We start from the raw sequence: 23,767 nt of genomic DNA, 5'->3' as shown, positions 1-23,767 counted from the left end.
GCGATTCGCATGGTATTGTGCTGCAAATGAGTTCCTGAGCAGTGATGCAACTTACAGAAAAGCTAAATATGTTCAATGTTACTGCCCTGGAACCAGTATACTTCCATCTCTGCATTCTCATTGGAAAGAGGGTAACATCCTTGTGGTAAGAAACTGCTTGGGATTGGAATAAAATGGAGAAACCCTCTAAGTTCTAAGCATTAAGCTCCTCTTACGTCTATACCACTCACACATCATGTAAAAGTAAAAAAAAGTATACCTCTGACATGTTTGTAAAGCCTCCTTCATTGTACCAATTCCCATTTGAATATCCTGTGGCTCAAATGTCATTGCTGCCTGCATAACCAAGATAGTGCTGTATCCAAGAGTATGGTACATGCTGTCTTTTGCCCTGTGGTGGGAAAGATTGCGGAGATTAAAACTATAAGCATAACATATATTGCATTATATTTTAGGAGCATTAGATGTTTGACGGGCACCCTTTAAGCAATACAGACAACTCAAAGTGTAACACAACTGACTTACCCAGATACTTGCACTATTCATTATACTAATGAACCCTGTGTTATTTACTCCTGACCACTGCACTATGCGTTACTTATGCCTGATCCCTTCACTGTGCATTATATACTAGCATTCGTAACCTCTGCGTTACTTACTCTTGACCTCTACATTCTGCGGTATATACTCCTTACCTCTGAACTCTTGTTACATTTTCCAGATCCTTGCACTGTGCATTATATACACCTGGCCTCTGCACTCTGCCTTACTCCTGCAATAGGCATTGCGGAGTCAAGAGGAATCCTAGGCTCCTCCTCAGCTCCAACATGACATATGACACAGTTGAGGGGAGACCTGCATCTGAGGTATGGCAAGTGAATTTTACAAAATGGATAGGGGAATTAATTCTGTGGACAAATTTAGCTGGCGGGGGTAGATGTTTTTACTGGAGTCTCAACTTTGCGTCACCTACTACCGACCCCTGCGGCACCTACTACCGACCCCTGCACTCTGCTGCACCTACTACCGACCCCTGCACTCTGCTGCACCTACTACCGACCCCTGCACTCTGCGTAATTTACTACTGAATCCTAAAGTCTTCACAATTTCCTTACTTTTCAATAAAGCCTTACAAGATTTTCTCTGGGGAAAAAATAAGAAGAATGCTGCACCCTGATGATCTTTGATCTCTTCCATGTTGTTCGGGTAGCTCTCATCTAACCAGGGTTTGCCTTCCCCCGCTCTTAACATTCACACTTACTCCTACCTCTGCAGCTACAAAAAAGGCTATATAGGGAGATAAAGGTGAAGGAAAGAGGAGTTTTGCCAGCATAGAGAATAAATTACACAATCCCAGAAGAGAAGGCTTTGAGGTGCAAGGAAGGAGGAACTGAGAGGGAATTAACTCTTCCTGAAGTAGTCACATTTTCTAGCAAGTTTAAAAGGCACAGGTGGTGACTGTGTCCCTTTAAAGCGAATCTATCAAACGCAATTGTGAAAAGCTTTATGCAGATGCTGCTATTCTCATACTATTGAGCTGCAAATGAGTTCCTGAGCAGTGATGCAACTTACAGAAAAGCTAAATATGTTCAATGTTACTGCCCTGGAACCAGTATACTTCCATCTCTGCATTCTCACACTGGCATTTTCCTTTATGGCATGTCTTTATAACCACAAAACGCAGGACCACCAACGTCACAATGAATGTAGCCACCCTCATGGGAAATAAAAGAATTATCATACCAAGGACGTAATAATTCCAGAGCTTCTGAAAATTTGTTGTTTAAAAATAAATTCAGAGCTAAAGTGCACTCTTCTAGTGCACATCGAAGGTCCATCTTGGAAGCCCTAAAAAGAATGAAAAAAACAAATTTAATTTAGTGAAGTGTAGTTTAACAAATCAAGCAACAATAACCGAGCCACAGCATGAGTGAGGAACTGATATAAATTGCCACCCTTCTGGTGCTAGAATTTGTACACAAGAGGCAACATAAAAAAAAAAAAAAAACCCAGAAACATGCAACTGTAGCCAAAAATGTGTTTCTAGCTTTGGATAGAATGGAGAGGGATTAGAACACCTGTCAGGTTTTTATTACTGTCTGCATTGGGGAAAATCACTGTCTTTGTCCTGTTGACAGTGAATCCACTGACCCCCAGGGATTTCACACACTTCTTGCTGTGGCTATCGGACAGGAAGTGCAGGAAATTTCCCCAATAAGACAAAGATGACAAAAAAAAAGCTGACGTGGGTTATAACCCTCCCCTACTTTATCCAACACAAATTAAAAGAATGTGGATTTCTGTTCTACTTTAAGACCATAAAGACTCAAATAAAATACAGAAACTGTTGACTAGGTCACTAAGGCAAGTAAAATATGCATCTGGTATATAATAGCTAAAGAATTAGAGGTGTCATGCAGCTGCTGGTTAGGGTATGCGCTGTTAAAGTAAGTACAGTTCCAAATATTTTTAGGACTTGTGATGTGCAGAATGTGACAGAGAAGGATAACTTTGCACAACTTTAATATAGCCTACAAAACCAAGCTGATACAGAAAGGATTAACTAGTTAAGGTGTACCTAAATGTTCGCAATGAAGCATCAGTACAAAAACTGCCAATGTACCAGGTTCCTAACAAAGCATTGGATAATGCACAACACATTATTTACGTGTACGGCACATTAGTGCAAACCTGCATGCCATGGGTTGTCAAAAATCAATATATTAAGATATCCATACATGTAAAGCCGGCAGGCTGAATGAGAGAAAATGACTAATCAGCATTGACAGAGGAATCTCCACTCCCAGCTATTTTATTCAAGACAGCCGTGGGACCTGTGGTTGCCTCAATACCCAAACAGTGCCACCATCTGACAGGATGCAGTCACCATTTGGCCGATAATGTTCCACCCAGCTCAGTGTAGTGTTGTGTAGTGTTGAGAGGGTTACCCATGGCTCACAATTCAACTGATTCAGTGGGCCACAATTTGAGCCTTGTATGGCTAGCTTTAGACAGCAATCTGCCCTAGGCGCACCTAAATCATAATGCCATTTGGTACAACTTCCAGTGTCATGTAAATTTTTGGGCAGAAAATATTGCTCGAATGCATACCAACACTAGAAAGAAAAAGTGGTTCATATTTCCTGGGCAGTAAGGCCTCATGCACATGGATGTCTAAGGATTCCTGCTGCAAGAACCCGAGGAATCCCAGGGGTGCCCATTCAGATGCAGCCACTGTGCCCATTCATGTTAATGACAGGGTGACAGCTGCCGCATCTGTCCATATGTAAACCGTACATGGTGCGATTACCTTCGGATTGGGGGGAGATGCTTTTCTTGGGATGCAAGCTCTCCATCATAGTACAAACATCTTTCCTGTTCTGCAGGCAATTGTACCATGTATGTTTACATGCAGACAGTAGTCATGGACAGTTGTGATGACTGTCACTCTGTCATTAACTTGAACATGTGCACATGGGATTACTGCCACAACAATCCACAGGTTTTTGTGGCAGGAATCCTCAGACACCCATGTGCATGGGGCCTGAAGTAGTTTTTGGCACCATTCAGCCTCTCCTGCACGCTCTTCCGCTACAATTCTCTTTTTGAATTTTACCATAATTGTCCAGAGGAGGCTAGTAGACATAACATGTACAAAAGTTATTACAATCCCTTATTCGCTTGATGCTTTGCGGATACTATACACTTGAGCTGCATCCTTTGGCTAACATGAATAGGAAGATGGCAAAGTGTGTGTGGCAAAGTGTGTGTGTGTGTGTGTATATATATATATATATATAATCTATATATAGATATAAAGAAAATAATGTATGTATATCAAATCACTCAACACGAATTTCCAGCACTGTAAGGGAACTATTGAGGGCTAACAGTTTACGGGCCTTATTCACATATGCTTCAGCTTTGAGCTGCTAGTCTGCAGGCCATGGGTACACAAAGCTTTGATGCCTGCAGTCTCCAGTCTCTTCTGAAGCTCGCAAGCAACTTCCTTTAAGTGACAGCATTAATGTACATGGAAACCCATTCAGTAAAATATCTTGAGGCTTGAGAAAGAGGCAGACAGCCTTGAAACGCATTGTCAAGATTACCAGAATCCGGAAATGAACACCTGGAATTCTTCACAGCCATGGGGAAGCCATGCTACTGACGTAGAAGTGCTGGGTTTATAGTTACCCTTCCACCTGCTGGTCAGGGCTGGATTAAGGACAATCACCTTTAACCTTTAAGGCCATCTATACCCAAAATTGCCGAGTGCATTTTATGCCTTTATTATAAATACAATATTATTATATTTGGTTGTGCCAAAGTACTGATCACAGCGCACCGTGCAGTGTTCTTTTTTTGTTAGAACATTATTGAAATGTCACAAGTGGTATTTCATTAAGTTCTATGGGCACAGCGGGGTGGGAGGCAGTTGTACTGCACGACCTACTTTTTTTCAGCGCACACCACCACGTTGTAGTGGTGTCAATGGGCGCCATCCGTGACAAAGCAAATTGCCCTGCCTTGCGTTGGGGCTGCGGTGAAAACAATGGACAACACAGCTTAACACAAATGGTGTGAATGGACCCTTACTGTTCCTAAGCAGTAGCCTGCAAAATGTACATGGTCTTGAATTGCTCTTGAAAAACAGCAGTGCCCTTTCTATGCCTAGACACTCCTGTGCTCACAGTCTCATAGCTGTATATCAGCAGTTTGAATCTATGACTGTTTCCTCTGATTGCTACTCTCAGGAGATTTGGAGTGAGATTTGGTGATGTCAATATTGTTCTGCTCACTATTTGCATTGCTGGAGACTCTGACACGAGGAAGCAAAGATCTGCTTCTAATAACTGGCTGCCTATACAGAGACAGTGCAGAACAAAGCATGGTAAGTCAGTAATAAGGAAAGCCCTCAGCCTGTCTTTTTTTTTTTTACACTCTTTTACAGGGTACTCATTTCTAAGGATTTTTATATTCATGACAGGGCCCTTTTAAGAAGTGACAGATGTATTTTATTTTTTAAATTTATTTAAACTGTAAATGTGAGTAAATAAATATACAACATTCAATAAAAATAAATAAAAATGTGTGCAGTAAATCCAACTGATACATGAATAATGTTAACAGCGAATTGAAAAATACATTTTTCACTATAGTCAAACACCACACAGGAATGAAATAATATATAGGTTATGCTTTTGTTATTTGAGCTTTTCATATGCCAATAAACCAGTCCACAATGTTGGCTCTCTGGATCTGACTACGTACGCTTATGGCCAAAGATGAAAGAACAAGCCATCTGTCGCCAGAGCAAAATATCGGTTTCTTTTAGATAGCAAGACGAGTCTATAATTCAGCAGGCATTAACATGCCAATGTTCCCTCAACATATTTTCATTTTTAGCTCATGGATACTCTGTCCCTGCCCATCACACACTGGTTACCAGCAGGAGCCATCAGCTATCATTGCACAAATCTGAATTGGTTTGCTGCATTTTTAATACTGTATGATGCATACCATTCATCCCTGTGGGGATCCCAAGTGAATGTGTTACAGGACCATCAGGGGATGGAAACATACCAATGAGCTTTATCTTTGTGCTATCATTTTCCACAATCCATGTCACAAAGAGAAACAAAGAACATACTTAGAAGGCCTTTTTTCAGAGTGCTGAATACAACTATTTGTCAGTTTTGTTCATACCAAGTCCATCATACAAAAGGAGGAAATAATTACATTATTTTCAGGAAGTATTACCACAAGACTTTAAAAGGTCACCTCAACCACAGTGAATCTTTGTTGCTAAAATTAGATTTCGTACTACTGTGCAACGCTGCACTGTAGAAAGTTGCCTTAAGTTTTAATCTAATAAAAATGCTTTAAAAAAATGCTTTAATAATGCTTATTCAAATCATTTATCCCAGCACATTTGTTTAAAATGTAAAGTCTTTCCAATTCCTGCTAGGAATTAAATTGTCATCAGTCTGAGATAGATAGAAGCATTTCTTCTACCGAATGATTAGATGGCAACATTATAACTTTGTAGTAAGTCACAAGGTCCTTATACTAGTTGCTTTTAAAATGCCTTGGGCTGCATCTACACCGGAACATAAGCATTGTTTGGTGCAGGCGTATTCAGGCTTGAGTGTTTTCATTTTAGATAATAGAAATCTAGAAATCTTCGCAATGCTTTATGAGGCAATAAATATGTGCAAGAAAGCAAAAACACAACTTGTTTCAGATTTCATGTGACTTCTCAAAGACCATTTATCAAATAATTTCTTGGTTCTGATTGACTTGATCAGCTGCTTAGTAATGGAGGTCAAATGGAGGCGATGATGTTTGCAGGCAATTAAAGATAAAAGCATTAGCATCATCTGTCCGAGGAGATCCCTGGAGGCAGCAAAGTGTCCTGTCTTCTCATCTGAACATGGTGTGCTGGTGATATCTTGAATTGGGACTTAATGTTGTCCACTTTTATGCTTTGGTCTGAATGCTGTATGGAGTGCACAGGATTTCTTGGCTTTATGAGCTCCCACATACAGACACAAATATCACAAACCTGACAGAGGTCTTACCCTTCTCCACTCTGTTTTAGGTGAAAGCTCTTCAGCTGGGTTCTAGTGCTTGAAGCCTTAAAATCATTTTTTATTTTTTTTGCAGAAGGTGGGCTTTAGTTTCTCATTTAGTGAATTCAGCAGCTCTTTATTTTACAATAATATCCCCAGATTTGATTAGGCTGCATCTCTTTAAAAATGAGCAGTCCTCATTAAGAGACCCAAGATGATCCTTAGAGCTAGACCAGGGGTAAGCAACCTTGGCTCTCCAGTTGTGCTGAAACTACAAATCCCAGAATTTTTCTGCCTCTGGGAGTCATGCCTGTGACTTGCAATGCCTTATGGGATTTGTAGTTTCAGCACAGCTGGAGAGCCGAGGTTGCACGTCTAGTAACTTAAAAAGGACACTAAACTCAGGAGTAAAATCTTTAAGAAAAATGCATTCAAGTACCTTAATTTTTAACAAAAATACCTTGTGTATCACTCAGCTGTAGATCCTAAAATCATCTCTGAATTGGTGCCGACACTGTCCTTCCTTCTGGAGGGTGGATACTTTTGTGTCCATGGTCCCTATGTGTGTTGTAAAGTAGCCAACGCACCAAGCTTGCTCCCGTGATGGAGTACATTCTCATGTTTAGTTTACTAATTTGTACTAAGATTGTAGTTCATCACAGGAGTGAGCTTGGAGAGGTGGCTACTTTACACCACACCAAGGGACCACTGGGAACAAAAGTAGCCACCCTCCAGAAGGAAGGACAGTGTCAGCATCAATTCAGAGATGATTTCAGGATCTACAGCTGAGTGATACACAAATAAGATACATTTTTGTTAATTGTTGGGGTACTTGAATGTATTTTTAAGATTTAACTCCTGAGTTTAGCTTCACTAAGTTCCCCAGCAAACAGGTACATGTTAACAGCATGAGCAGTCAGAAGATAATGCACCCAATGAGAGAATTCTGCTTGATGCAGGGCAACTAGAGCACCACACTTCTTCCTGTATAGCTCAGGCTTCCTGCATCTAAAAATAATTTCTTACATCACATTTCTATTCTATTGTGATAAAAAGAGTGCGTGCTAATCATCTAATGCAATAGAAAGAGCAGCACAAGCAGCAGTAAGTATATACACTCGAGAGAATTCCGTTTGATGCAGGACAACTAGAGCAGTAGGCTTTGTCCTGTATAGCTCAGGCTGCATGTATCTGCAAATCATTTCTTAAATCACATGCCTATTCTATAGTGATAAAAAGGATTTCTCAGTGTATGCCAAGCATCTAATGCAATAGAACAAATGGTGTTTATTTTTTTTTTTACTGATTAGGTAGGGAAAAACAGGATGCACCAAGGGACAACTGAAGGTGACAGGGTGCATCTGCTGACTCAGGCACTGATGTCCCTGTAACCAACACTGCGTCATATAAATGCTGGCCAGGCTCCAGATTAAAGTGCCATAATACAGTCCCATTGCTTTTCAACTTCACTGCTCATTTCAATAGTACCTGTCCCAGAAAACAAGCTAATGCTCCATTTTCCTGTAGCCGCCACTATAAAGACAAGCTGTTTTCTCATACACAATAGAAAACACATTTTCCATCCCTCCCACAGCAAGCAAGTCTACACAGGTTGATAGACGCACAGTAATAAAAGGTCCCTGATGAAAATCTGCTTGCACAGGAGGGGGAGTGGAGGAAATGCAGATGCTCTGAATGACCTGACGGTCACGGTAGCATAAAAATATATCTGTACAGCAGTGCAAAGTATGATGTTTACTTATCAACACAATACTCAGCCTGCCAAAATAATTACAATGTACAACATGTTACAGGCAAAAGGGGCCTTTTATAGCAGATTAGTAATAGAATAGAAGACACAACATGAGAAATAACTATTAGAGGTATGACAGCAGTCAAAAAGCACTGATGAAGCAGGAGGTAAATAAAGTTGCATTAAAAATCATCATGGCAAAATACACTGTCTTGTCACAATGTCATTTGCAATACAAAAGGTAAAGATGACAAATGCGTCATCGGCAGCAGGTGACATCTGCAACGTAGACAAATATGTAAAGTCAGAAGCAGTACTTACAGGGTGGAAGTCAGCAGATCTGTGGGAAAAAAAATCCTCAAAGCAGCTCAATCTTCCTTGCTCAGATCTCCCCCTTCACCAACGGGTCAGGAAACACTGCCAGTGCATGCATATTTTGGAAATATACATGTATTATGCTTGATGCGTTTCTATGCCGAGGTCCCCATAAAAGCAGTTATAAATTAGTCATGAAGAAAAACGAAGATGGAGCGAACTTCAAAAAGGTAGCAGCTGGCCTGCCAGGGGCTTCCCATCACAGCATTTGAAAGAATTGTCAACTAGATCAGCAGCAGGTCGATGCTGGTACACCGGATGGATGCTTTCTCATATCTGCTCAGGGGGGATGCTGGGAGATTTTACCAATCTGCGACGATGCAGCCTAGCTCTAATCCATCACTCCCCAGCTAGAGTGCAAATGTAATATACGCACACACAATGTGCTGCTGCCTAAATATCTGCAGTATCTGCACACAGACTAAAAACCAATAATGTAGGTTAATCCAGTCATGTCCTCCACAGGGCTGGGATGAAAATTCTAAAACATCCATATGTTATGAAGCTACCTGGTAATGACCTGGAAAAGATCATAGCTCTCAAATACCAATCACAAAATAGAAGATGGTTAGGAGAAAACGGATTTCAGTTTATGTTTAGTAGACTGTGGATAAAGATAGACGGAGGTTTCCTTCTGTATAGAAAGCAAAGGCTTTCTCTTCTCTATAAAAAGCTATGTGAAGGCTTTCTGTTCTCTATAAAAAGCTATGTGAAGGCTTTCTGTTCTCTACAGTTAAGCGTGTTATATTAGGGGGTTTCCTTCTCTATAGAACGCCAACAGTTAGCTTGCTATAGATTAAAGTAAAAAGAGTTAATTTGTGATATATGATGGATTTTCCTTCTCGACAGCAAATTAAGGCTAGCTATACGCTGTTAGAATTTAACCCGATTTATAGGTCTCGGCCCACATTCGTATAGTGTGAACCCCTGCCAGCTTGACAAAAGCCGATTACCCAAACAACTTATCGAAAATGTCAAGCCAAAAATCTTCAGTCGACCAATCAGCTGCAGTCACCATTTGAGTATTCTGACAGCAGTGGACACCAGCTTTCAGAATACAATAGCTGCAGTGAGAGATTCAACCATCAATGCTGTTTAGTGTGTATGGGTGGGCAGAACAGGGGGAACAAAATATATGCACGTTCCCGGTTCTCTCACTGGACTACACAACATTTAACACCTGTGGTATAGAGCAGAAGAGAGGGGGAGGAGTCCTGTACTCCTGTCCTAGGGTGACAGTAGCACTCCTCTAGATACAGTACAATGAAAATACATAGTCACCCTAGGACAGAAGTGTTCTCCAAGCATAACGCTGCAATACATACCATTTTGTTCTTCTAGTACACTTACCCATTTCTATCTCTTCCATATTCTTCAGCACTGAGAGTTTTATACATAAAGCAGACCTTGCAAGGTCAGGCAAGGTCTACTTCTCACATAGTCCTCCTAGGGTAGTGATGGCGAACCATGTTGAACCCGAGTGCCCAAATTGTGACGCAAAATCAATTTATTTACCTCAAAGTGCCAGCTCTGAAAATAAGTTTAGTACTGTATTGCAGTTTGGGCGCTCGGGTTTAAGAAACGTTCAACATCACTGCCTTAGGCCCCATTCACACCAAGCGACATACCTTACAAGCGGATCCGCGCGACTGTTTGGGGGCAACATTCCAGCGGCGGGCTGCATTCAAAAATAGAAAAATCACGCGACATCCACGGGAAAAAGGGTCCTGCTACAGCGACTGGCGACAGGGAAACATGCATAATCAAACATTTATACACTCAATAAAACACACACACGTAATGAAACGCACACATCACGCACTTACTAAAAACACACATATTACACACACACACAGAACTAATAATAAAATTGAATAAATAGAACATTGCCCCTTGCCTACTCTCCTACTATACTATGCGGGTTTATTCCATTCCATAGCCTGCATTTTGCAGACCATTCATGAAATGCAGGCCATGGTATCCTACCGAGTTCTCTCTGTTTAATTAGAGAAATCCATAATTTATGGAGATGGTCACATGACTTCGAAAGGTCACATTAACATGCTCTCCTGCCAGATTGTATTTTTCCGTCCTACATACTATTCATGTTAGGAGCCAGTGAAGCACCAAGCACAATAGAGCCCAGTGCAGACCTGAGCGATCCGGGATTGTGCGGTCCTGCACAATTGCAGACAGCGATTGCTGTGCTGCCCCATTGATTTCAATGGGGTCACATCCATGCGGAAATCGCAGAAAAAGTACATGTACCTTTTTTTTTTGCGATAGATGATGCGCGGCATCGTGTTCGGATGCGCGAGCGGAAACGCGACGGGAAATCGCACGATCCGCCCGGCATTACTGGGGTGCCATTAGAAAATAATAGCACCCTACAGTGTGATCATCTGTGATGGCCGACTCACTGACCGCGCGGCAAAGGTCACAGTTTGTCTAGATGTGCACCGGCCCTTATAAAGCACACTGGTCTGTTTTATAAATGTGTGGTTTGTTTGTTTTTTATATCAAAGCCATACCGCTTCTTCATAAAATCAGTTCCACAGTATTCAAAATCATAATACATATTCATGAATTTACACCAACCTCTCTTTTACATGTAAAAAAAAGAGACTATACATTCTCTTAAAGTCACATGCAGGGAGGACTTGTAAATACCTAAAGGACACAGACATTACTAAAAGCATTTCCTAAACGCTTACAACTTGCATCTCTCTATAACTAAAGCATGTTGTATGCCCTCCTTTTGATTTTCCAAAAACTGTGTAGCACAAGCGTCTACTTAAAACATTAGATTTACCAGTGATAGTGTTGTATAAAGATCTAGAGACTCTACAATCAAATTACAATAGAAGGGTCAACTTAAATGATATATAAACCCTATTGCAATAAAAATAGGAGTTACAGTATACTCCTCAACATTGATGGTTCAGTGTAAGTAGCACTTATTCAAGAAAAAAACCCATGCCCATATATCCGGCTGCTGGATCGGAGAGCCGCCGCAGCGCTGGAGGGACAGATGAAAACATCAGGAAAGAAGATCAGATTAAGAGACATCATTGAAGTTAAGTGCTGACATTAACATTGGGGGGGAGGGAAAAAAATTTTTAACTTTAATGTCACTTTAACTTTATTGCTATCACACAGGTTAACAAGTTCCTGTGTGATAGCATTCGGAGGTGACAGGTTCTCTTTATGAGCCTGCCCTCCAGTAGAGACTTTGGACACTGGACTTAGGAACGCAACTGGCACTTGAAATAGGAACGCAATTGACTCGGGACTGAGGCCCGGTGCAGGCCTATGCGATCCGGGAATGCGCATCCCGGGATCGTGCGGTCCTGCACAATGCAGGCCGCGATTGCTGTGAGGCCCCATTCATTTCAATGGGGTGACATCCGCGCGGCAAGCGCAGAAAAAAGGTACACGACGCGCGGCTGTTTTAGCCGGGATCATGTTTGGAAGCACGGACGGAATAGCGGGAAACCTTGCAATCCGCCCGGCGCGACTGGGGTGCCTTTAGAAAATAATGGCACCCAGAGCGCGATCAGTGCACACCTAGGCGACACCTGACGCGCGGAATCGTGCACGATCGCCGTGCGGTGATGTGTCCTCTAGGTGTGCACAGGCCCCTAGTAGTGTATGGACTTCCTATAGTGCCAGGGACAAGCCTCATTTCACACGTGCACCCATCTGGAACTAAATTCCTAAAAGTCAACATTCAACGTGACAGCCTCCACTCTCCTGCACTGCCCACCTATGTGATAGACAGCAGCCCATCTGCTGGATTGCACAATCCCAGCGCTGTGTGCAGCGAATACTGCAGTGCAATGAAGCAAGTAGTCCCCAAGTTACGTAAAAGCTTTTAAAACCTAAAAACGTTGAGTAGCGACACTGCTAGACACAAGTTTATAGAAGGGGATTTTAATACTTGGTCACTACAAATTTAACACTAAACCAATTACTAAAAAACTAGTACAGTTTCCTCACAGCCATCTCCAAAATCATTGTAAATGTATACCCATCACAGTCCCAGCCCAAGCTTATAGTTATTAGCCTAGAGGCTTGACTTCACTACCTCTGCATGGCTCTGACAGGAGAGAGCCCTACACTTAATCTGATATACAAATGGTACTTCACAATGAATGACATTGATTCGTCCATTGTGCTAATTGCACAACAAACTTATTTTCCAGTATATTGTCCACAATGTATTTAACATGTGAAAGATCCACTCTGTCAGTGACTAGTTTACTGGGTTTCCTTACTGTATCTTCAATTTCCGCAAAGTCAAAAAGAAAAATATTCTCTACATGGGTACGGCGGATTTCCTGGCCTTATAAAGGGCCCAGGTTTCTCCTGTTGGACGAGCACTGAGATACTGTCTCTACTGCACCTGCCTAATGCCCCTGCGGTCCTAACCGAAATGCTAGATCCGATGGAGCTTCCCCTCTCCCCTGTGTTTTTCCTGTGATGTCCAACCCTGGATGTCCCTTTCTCCCCAGTTGTGAGTCCTATGTGTGCCTAACCCCCGTTTGTTACTGTATGTTGTCATATGTTGTCTGGTTCGTTGGGATGCAACACGGCCGTATCCTCTGCACGCACGCACTCCATGAGAGGTGTGCAGTACACGAAATAAGGCGCATGCCTTTTGATCTATGCGACAGCCACACTACGTTACCTGCGACTACAGAGTATGAGTTGAGAGAGCACATGCATATCTGCCCGCTGCGCATGTTCTAAAGCAATGGAATGTGAATACATACAGTGGAACTAGGTGGATGACCGGACGTGTCTGTATTATGTTTCAGTGTTCTTGTATTTTTGTATTTTTGTACTTTGTCTATTGCGAAATTGAAATAAAATCTTATTATTAAAAAATAAAAATAAAAATATTTTGTTTTGGTTAAATGCTGAACACACCTTTACTTGTACTAGTCCAAAACCGATCCGCCACACCTTGTTGTTGGCCAGTTCAGTCTTGCAACTGGTGACAGCATCGTTCTCTTGGGATGATGCAATTACCGCTTTTTTTATTATTACACAGCAGCTGGTTTGTAAGTGCTAGGGCTCATAATTTTAGGGCCTCTCAGATTTTCATGCCCTCTGTGGAGCCAGCAGGTGCACTTCAAATATTTGTCACAACTGCAAACCACACTCCAGGGAGGAAGGTATTCTGCTAGCAGGCTGACCAAGAGTGCTGTAGGCTACAGACCTTGCAACAGTTGTCTAGAAGGCCTGTGGTGGCCCCAGCCACTCCATGATTTGGTAATCGCAGTATAGTTTTCAACAGTAGAAGGAATTCTTTACATTTTTCAAACTTCTCTACAAACAATGAGCCTCCTTTTCATTAGCACTTTACCATACGTATTGCATATTTTAGGGTAAAAGATAATAAACGCAAGACCTGTAGTTGAGTAACTGCAACAAGTGAAAGTTGGTTTATCTCTACCTAAAAAAAGTCTCTCAAAAAAGTTAATGTTATCCACCAGGGGACCAAGTGCATGTAGCCCTCTGTCCCATTCAGATAAGTGGCCCCATTGAGGGGAAAAAAAACCCCACCTCTTAAGGTTAATGCTGCCTGTAGGTTCAACCCAGTCTGAATCCTAACATATGGGTATTCCAGTGGGGGAAAGTACAGCCAGCACTAAGCCTGCCTGTTTACTATAATTAATAAACAATCAGTTCTACAGGACTATGTAATAGAGCTGCTGGCTGCTAGTAAGCATTCAGGGCAGCTCTATCACACAGCCCAGGCAGCACTGATTGTTCATTCGTAAAATACCCCAGAAGCTCTCAAAAAGCAGTGCTAAGTGATCTTTTATGAATGAATGCTCAACACTGTTGGGGCCAGTACAGTATGACACAGCCCCATAGCACGGAGCATTCATTCACCAAGCGCTAAGGGCTGCAATCACACAGCCACAGAAGATAGCTCATATAGCCCTGCCGCGCTGAGTGATCTCTTATGAAGGAATGCTCAACACTCTTGGGGAGGTGCCATACACTATACTGTCTGACATCACTGAGTGTTCCTTCATAAAAGAGCACTCAGCACAGCAGGGCTATGCAAGGTATTTGCAGGGGCTGCTTGCAAGTACACAGCCTTGTTAGATAGATCATAGCCTGCAACGCAGAGTAATCTTATGAATGGCAGCACTGGTCTGCAGAGCAGCCCTGCTGCCAGAGATCAGTGCTGTCACTCAAAACTCTGCATCCTTTCCTAGCAACGTAGTTGGACAGAGGTGCTTAAACTGTCCAACCATGCTGCTTTAAACAACAGTACAGATTTGAATGGAACCAAGTGCTATATAACAGGTAAGGAAAAGTGCTTTTACAGTCAAGTTGAGCATAATACAACTAAAAATGGTTTGGTATTACTTACACTGGGATATTTTCATAGGCATCTTCAAAGTTTTCCTGCAAGAAATTAAATAGAAAAAGGCAGTTAATTATCAACGATACTTTAACATTCACTTGGATGCAAAGTTTATGGATTATAGTCATTTATTTTTTAAACATGATTTTAATATGGCTTATATGCATTTGTCATTGTGGTACGCACTCCTTTTTAAAACCATTACATGGGGGGGAGGGGGGGACTGTATCTTAGGTTATATATGGGCAATCCTAAAAGGAAAACTACAGTAGTTTTGGATTTTGTTTAACTGTACCTTGTGAAACTAAAGGTGTAGGAGAAAACAGAGCCAGCAAAGTCAAAAGCAAACCCCTTTCTGAAGAAGACTGACTGAAAACCATAGCTGTCTACACTACTCCCCCATATTCAAAATTACCGGTCAGAATGGGATCAGCTACATTAAAACAGTGTTGATTTTGAAGTCACAAGTCCATTGCAGTTTACTGAATGGACTAAGACAGTATTTACTGGAAATGATCTAAACCAGTCAACAGGGGTCTCTCCCCCACTGACTGCCGCCTCCGCCGCCAGGGGTCTCTCCCCCACCGAGCACAAATGACTGTGCCTAAGCTTAGTCAATCTAGGACAATGATTATGTCTTGCTGCAGTCTCTTCTGTCCCAGTAATCATTCAGACTATACTATAAATTTATAACAATTTGCAAGGTGATACTATACCCATTAAAGGAGAACTATGGGGAAAAACACTGACCCCATAGTTCTCCTTTAATTGACCTTACAAAAGACACCAGACTCGTTATTAGTTTTAGATTTACCATGGCAAAACCCAATAAGTGCTTCAATTTTTGCAGACACAATGATGCCAACAGAGATTTTTCAGCTAGGCCAATTATGACTAAAAAAAAAGTTCAGACGTCTGGGAAAAGAATCAAACTATGAAGTGTAACTTTAAAAAAAAAAAGTATGCTGCTGCGGTTAGTTTCCATGCCTAGTTAATATACGTGTTAAATTCCAAGGAATCAGATTTCACCATAAGCAAGCTCTCATTCATAAAGAAAAGAATGAGGCAAGTGTCATAGTCCATTTACGCAAGAAAGAAGTTATCACATTTTGTTCTTCATCAACGCAAATGCAGCTACAGTGTGGCGAACACAAGCAAATAGCTCATCTGCATATTGTAAATATCTAGGCAAGTGGTGGTCAACTTACTTATACAGGTGAAACTCGAATAATTAGAATATCGTGCAAAAGTTCATTTAGAAACTAATATATGAGAGAGACTCATTACATGCAAAGCAAGATAGTTCAAGCCGTGATTTGTCATAATTGTGATGATTATGGCTTACAGCTCATGAAAACCCAGATCCACAATTTCAGAAAATTTTTGGCAGTGTGGGCAGGTGCCAATTCCTGCTGGAAAATGAAGTCAACATCCCATAGAGCTCATCTGCGGAAGGAAGCATGAAGTGCTTCAAAATCTCCTGGTAGACGGCTAAGTTGCATTAGTGAAAATAAATGAACTTTTGCACCATATTCTAATTATTCGAGTTTCACCTGTATATAGGGGTTTTCAAGTACGGCCCCTGACATTACCAAAGGGTTACACAGAATATCTAGTGCCCAACTTTTCATAGGGGGGTGACACCAAAATAACTGTCCCCACCCCACTTGTGATGCCACTCCACATGGCATTGTGTGTGTGCCAAGTGCTGCCCCCATTCCACTGTGTGCCATATTGTGGTAGCAGCATTCTCTAATGTGCACAATGTGCATTAAAGGGCAAGTTCACTCTCCCAAGTAATTTGGCAAAATGGAATTACCCGCTCAAATCTGCTGCAGCCGTGTTCTTGGTGTCATTTTAAACAGCCGGCGATGGCTGTTCTGTTCAGATAGTGATCTAGAATCTATACAGCCGTGGGCATGTGCTGCCCCCACCCCCTCCGCTGCCACCATCACCAAGCTCCGCTGCCCCCCGTGTGGGGCCCAAGCCCGGCACAGGGCTCTCCCCACAACGATCGACAAGAGATCCAGCCGCTGATCTCTCCACTGATCACCGGACCTGTAAGTGATGCATATGATATCACTTCCGGTGCCACTGTTTACATTCTCCAGCTCTTAGAGCCAGGAGAAGAAGCTGGGGAAGCAGATCTCTTTGGGGTCTCTAGGTGACATTAGGGGTCTGAATAATACAATTTTAAAAATGAAAACGTGTGCAAATACCATGCAACATAAAAAATTGCAACTAGAATTGTTTTATTCTACAGGGCCTCTGTGTGTGCGCAAGTAGTAAGAAATTGCTCAGGACAGCAAGTGGTTAAATATGGTTTAGATTGGGCCTCCTGCTTTAGTCCTTGGACAAGTAGTTTAAAAAACAATCCACATCCATGTCAAGTAAGCTTTATTAATTACAACAATATCATTGTTGTAATATTATTGTATTAATATCAATATTAATTGCATCATAAACAGCTCTAGTATGTATTACTATTACAATGCTGATGTTATAACAGGATAGGATATACTGGGACTTTACAACTCCTTTAATAAGCTAATGGCTCCATTTCAAGCTTACTCACTCTAAAATACTGGGGTGTCATGTGTTAAAGGCATAACTGGCATATTTAGAGATTGCTTCCCTTTACTTTTTCAGAACAAGCCCAGCATTTTAAACGAAACAGTCAAAAGAATGTTATTCTAAACTAGAGCGCCGACTCAACATCCTGTTGCGTCAAACCAGTCTGTCTGACCAATTACAAGAAATGACAGCAGAGCCATCATAGGTATTAGTACTGTACACATACTGCAGAAGGGCTTTTACTACACACAGCACACTGTTAGCGCACATTAGATCCATAAGCACACACGCCGCCTGTGCAGAAGCAGCTAAAAATAGACTATATGATGGTTTTTGTTTAAAGCATAACTGCAGCCACATCCTTAATTATAGGAACACAAAGTTTTATGGGGTGCAGAGTTCAACAGTATTGAAATATCAAAATAACTGGTTTATATATTAACTTCACCCAACAATGTTTAATTAGTACCAGGCTGCATTTAAACCCATGTGATTTCATGTACATTTGGAAAACCCATAATGTTTATGTACCATTTTGAATTATCACATTTCAGTGAAGTTTGTATAACGGTTTTTGAAGTGTGTTTTGATCCAGACGTGTTACATTGAAATGAAAGTTAATGCATGAAGATTAATACATGCAAAACGTGTACGTGTCAACAAATAACGCCATAAAATTAGACATGTCATATCAGGGGTGTGGGACTCCAATCGCCCGACACCCAGGGGCATGCAGTTCTGGGCACGTGTTTTCTTTCTACATTTAGACTAGATGCAGGCGAGCAGGGCTAAAATGTAGAGCAGGGGAACAGTGCTTGTTTTGTACAAGTGTAAAGTGGCAGGCGGACCTGGGGGGGGACGGGTCAGCGGAGGTTATGGACAAGCAGGCTGCTACAAGTGATCTGGGTGACTGTACACTTTTACAAAACGAGTGTCGTTTAAATTTTTTCTATCACTTATTTTTTTCACTTACCTTTATTGCTATCACACAGGGGATAACAAGTCCCTATGTAACATCATTTGGAGGTGACCGGTTCTCTTTATGGAGACATCTGGTTTCTATTAGACCTCAGATGTCTCCATAATTAGACTAGTCCCCCTATTAGACTTCAAAACAGAAGAAGATCGAGCACAGCATTGTGCTCGATCTTCTGTACAGCCGCCCAGATCACTAGTATAACATGAGCAGTGGCTGCCCCGCTCTACATTTAGCCGTGCTTGCCCGCAGCAGGTCTAAATGTAGAAAGAAAACACCTGCCCAGGGCCTGGAACTGCATGTCCCGGGCGTCGGGCAATTATGCACCGAGTGCTGCCCCCATTCTGCTTTCCAAATGCAGTACATTCACTTAAAGCCGAACTACACCCTCCTATCCCTTACAACCAAAGAAGATGCCACCTTAGCCCCTATTTGGATGGTGCTGCACATTAGAGCTGCAACAGTTAATTGATTAAAATCCACGATTGAAAACGTTGGCAACGTTTTCGATCGTCGATTCATCGGCTATCGATTGATTAGCCTGTTCGGGGCTCGACATGCGGCCTGAGTCACACGCTGCTCCCGATGTGCCCGCGCCGCCGTATAAGCCACGCTCACCGCACAGGCTGAAGCCACGCACGCCGCTGGTCTCCTCCTCGTCGTGAGCTCCCTCAGCCGCCGCATAAGCCACGTCCACCGCACGCTGAGGACATGCATCTGGCCCTCTCCTCCCGGTGAGCTTCCTGACTAGCCGCTGCCCGCCGACAACACCGTCATTCAAAGTAAGTCGAGATCGGCCGGGAGCTTTTTAATGTTTCCTGTTGTGTTTGGGTTTTTTTAAGCGGCACACTGCAGAACATTAGCAGCTATAGAGGAACACCAAATCCCAGCAATAATACATTAAACAGCCTGTATAATGTATTATTGCTGGGATTTTTTGTTCCTCTATAGCTGGTGGTATTCTCCATTGCGCTGTATAATGCATTATTGCTGGGATTTGTAGTTCCTCTATAACTGGTCAGTGGTAATCTGCATTGCGCAGTATAAACATTATACAGCGCAATGGAGAATACCACCAGCTATAGAGGACTACAAATCCCAGCAATAATACATTATATACAACACAATGCAGAATACCAGCAGCTACAGGGGACTACAAATCCCAGCAATAGTAAATAGTATAATGTTGTACTATTGCTGGCATTTGTTGTATTCCTCTATAGCTGCTGGTATTCTGCATTGTGCCGTATAATCATTCTACAACGCACTGCAGAATACCACCAGCTATAGAGGACTACAAATCGCAGCAATAATACATTATATACAGCGCAATGCAGAATAACGCCAGCTACAGAGGACTACAAATCCCAGCAATAGTACATTATAGTATAATGTACTACTGCTATAGTATAATGTACTACTGCTACATTCCTCTATAGCTGCTGGTATTCTGCACTGCGGCGCTGTATAATGTACTATATTGCACACCACACTTTTTCTTTTACTTCCACCGCTCCAAGCTTGCTCCTGTGATGGACTACAATCTCAATACAAACTAGTAGTCCATCACTGGAGCCTTTTTTTTTTTATCCGATTAATCGAACATAGTAAATCGGCTAACTAATCGATTATGAAAATAATAGTTAGCTGCAGCCCTACTGCACATGTGATCCGCTAGGACATTTGAGGGCTTCAAATTTTGGTTCAGAGGTGAAAAAGGCAACCTTCACAGTTGGCATGACTTGAAAATAACTGTTTTAGGAGACAGCGAAATTGGTGAGTAACATTCCCCTTTAAAACAGAACTCTGGGCAAAAATATGATTAACCCTTGCAGTTGGGCTACCCCTGCATTGCAAGGGTTAACTGCTAGTTTTCCTCTAGGGACTAAAATAAAAAATATATTTGGCTGATCCACAGAGCCGGCTTGCTCTTAGACCGGTACTTCCAGTCTTTTTCCCCCTTTGGTTCCAGCAGTCTTTGAGTCATCGCATCCAAAATAGTGTTGAGGACGTGAGGATGCTGAGGGACATACCATCACTACAGCGGTGGAGGCGCTATGACAGCCAGCCAGATTAGAGGTTCAGGTGAGTTTAACTCACTGCAGGGTTCATAACAATTTTGCCCGTAGTTGTTCTTTAACTGCAGTCCATTGTAGCTGTACAAACTCCCCATCCCCTTTGCTTAACCACTACCCTGGTTGCTGGCAGCAAAAAAAAAAAAAGGAATACCTAGTACTTTTTTGCATTAAAAGCCATCAACTCATTCACCTTCTCACTTTAAAAGTAACTGCGGCCAGGCTATGGTCATGTGAAGATTTACTTAGGCGTAATAAGCTGTAAATAAGCTGTAAATTGAGGCCTGGTTCACACCTAGGCATTTTTGAGCAGTTAGAAAAGCACCTTTAAAAGCCCAACACAAGAAATCCCATGATTTTCAATGGTCCGTGTTCACAACCGAGTAGCAAAAACGCCAGCAGGAAAAACGCCAAACCCCCGAAAAGGTACATGAGCTTCTTCGGGCGGTTAACTGCACATTTTTGCCCCATAAACTTCAATGGAAATACCCAAAAATGTGCGGCAGAAGCATGTTGCACATTTTTGTGCATGTTTTTGCGCGTTTGTACGCGTATACGTCCATTGCCCGCAATGTTTCTTAAACTGCCAGTCCAAATGCGCGTCTTCATGTATGTACGTACAAACGCATGTAAAAATGTGCAAAACATCGAACGCTGAGCAAGCGCGTACAAACACGCAAGAAAACGATGCCACCTAGGTGTGAATTAGGCCTTAGCTGTAAGCTGCAGGCATTGTGGATTAACTCATCCTCAAAGTTCACAAAAGAAGCAGTGAAGTTGTTCAAGTCAGGTCTCAGCACTCTGCTCTCCCCTCCTTCTGCACACATGCTCTGGGTTTACATTAGAAATGAGAAGTCTTGCATACAGCCAAGTCATTGCTAGGGAGGGGCAAGTGGCAAAACCAGCTACTGAGCAAAGAGTACTTAAGAGTAGGGAAGGGTTGTAACGCTTGTCAGTTTATTTTTTGCTGTCTGTATTCAGTTGGGGAGATTACCCTTTACTTTCAGTCCCAGAGACATAACAGGAAATCTTTACAAAGTGAGGGGAGCCATCAATTGAACTGGTGTCCTCATTGGAATGTCTACCTTTGCCTCTTGTTCTGGTAATGACTCAAATTCAGAATCCCCATCACTTTCTCCGTGACAATAGTCACCAGGACAAACAGGGTAATTCTTCTTAACTAAAACACAGACAGCGTGAAGTTGAGAATGCAATAAATCTAAGCTAGTGTTAACCTTTACTTCCACAAAACCTGTTGATCAAGTAAAGGAATGCACACGTGAAGTTCATTATTTAAGAGATCAAATCTCAGCCTCTAATAATCTTGTCCTCGTTCTGTCATCAACTTATCAAAATGCAAGCAACTTAACAGAAACAAAGAGGCACACCGTTTCCAAAATGTAATTGAAGGATTTGATGTGCTTTTTTTGTTGGGTTTACATCAATTCCTAATTATTGAATATTGGAGGACTTCACAATACTGGGGTGATACCTCCCAGGAAAAGCCATTAACACAAAGTAGCCTGGCCAGCAAGTCAATTGCGATTACTCAGGTCTTAAACCAGGGGTGTCAAACTCAATTTGTCAAGCAAAACACATGACAAACACACTCATCAAGTCACCAGCTTTAGAGCTAGGTGCACACGGAATGGGCTTTAAACAGTCAAGCCGCAAAATGTTTTCCTGGCACACTCACAAGCTAGCATGTAAAAAAAAAACTTGTCTCACAGCAAGGTTAACAGAGGTTTGGATACACGTCTTGTGCAGAAAATGTGAAAGCCGCACAGCTGCACCAAGGCACCTCTTATAGTTAGAGTTGGGACCGCACTATAAGAGGTGCCTTGGCGCGGCTTTCACATTTTCTGCAGAAGACGTGTGTCCAAACCTCTGTTTTTAACCTTAGTGTGAGACAATTTTTTTTTTACATGCTAGCTTGTGAGTGTGCCAGGAAAACTTTTTGCTGTCAAACTCAATTTGATCACGGGCTGCATTAGCATTATGGTTGCTGATCTCCTGTCACTATCCATCCTGGGCAGCCAGGAATCTGTTTGGAGCTACCGCCGATGTAATATGTTGGCGGCAGTGAAAGTGTAAAGTAGTTCTGACAAAAACACTTTGTTTCTATTCCCAAATGAAGCATTCTGTGACCGCCAGAAAAACTGAAGGATGTCTACAGTACATCTGCCCCGCTCCATATGCTCAGAAAATCAAAACAATCACGTGATCCAACCCCTTAGGTTTAGGTAAACACAGGTGTGCACAGGCAAAGGACTGAGAGATCATGGCCTGTAGTGTTTATGGCCAGTTTTGCATTTACTTTGACAATATCCTGTAGTTTACTATAGCAGGAACGTACTGAGCTGTATACGAGCCCTGCAGAGCAGAATGTTCCTGGCACAGGTAAAGCCCCAAAAGGGGATTAAACAGGTTTGTTGAAGTCCAATGCCAACCAAAACTATTTTCCTTTACCTTTGACAGAAAAAAGAAGTGTTAGAAAATCTGTCAGCGTCAAGGTCCCCGTTGCCCCCTTGGATTTTTTTAAAATCAGTAATCATGCCCCCCACCTCATAGCTTTAAAACTTGACTAACAAAGTGATTGGCCACAGGTTAAAGTTCTGGTATTTTATTTTTAATTCTCCGGGAGTTTATGTAATGTCAATGTAATGTCAGTTCTAGGTTATTAAACAGTAAGCCTGGGTTCACACCTGGGCGTACGGAATGCCGTGCGGCAAATACGCCCCAAAGAAGCTCCTGTACTTCTTTGGGCGTAGGGCATTTTTCAGCGCTTTCCTATGCACTGTAAAACGCCCAGGTGGGAACCATGCCCATAGGCAATTTTTGGTTTTCACATGCTGAGCGTTTTACAGCGCGTAGGAACACGCTGTAAAACGCCCAGGTGTGAACCAGACCTAACTTTACCCATATCTTCAAAATAACAACAAACACACCTTTAGAAAAGTTTAGAAATGACACATACTTCTAGATAATTGCAGGCTTTTTATTTTTTTGCATACCCAATTTTTCTTTTCTTAACCAGTCTTCTGACAGTGGCCA

The 23,767-nt window shown here is 42.1% G+C and overlaps 1 protein-coding gene across 2 annotated transcripts in view; it reads right to left on the bottom strand.

The window, feature by feature from the left end:
* TTC39B (tetratricopeptide repeat domain 39B) overlaps positions 1-23,767 on the bottom strand; it is a 76,205-nt gene that overhangs the window by 32,512 nt on the left and 19,926 nt on the right. For both annotated transcript variants that reach the window (XM_018556483.1, XM_018556484.1), the window contains exons 2-4: positions 15,095-15,129; positions 1,744-1,848; positions 260-391 (exon numbers count right to left, since the gene is read on the bottom strand). In XM_018556483.1, coding sequence (XP_018411985.1) covers positions 260-391; positions 1,744-1,848; positions 15,095-15,129 — 272 coding nt within the window. The remainder of the gene's footprint in view (positions 1-259; positions 392-1,743; positions 1,849-15,094; positions 15,130-23,767) is intronic.

The sequence above is a fragment of the Nanorana parkeri genome, unplaced genomic scaffold, assembly GCF_000935625.1.
Source record: "Nanorana parkeri isolate BGI_ZX_2015 unplaced genomic scaffold, ASM93562v1 scaffold239, whole genome shotgun sequence".
Lineage (NCBI taxonomy): Eukaryota > Metazoa > Chordata > Amphibia > Anura > Dicroglossidae > Nanorana > Nanorana parkeri.
This window is presented reverse-complemented; position numbering and strand designations above follow the sequence as displayed.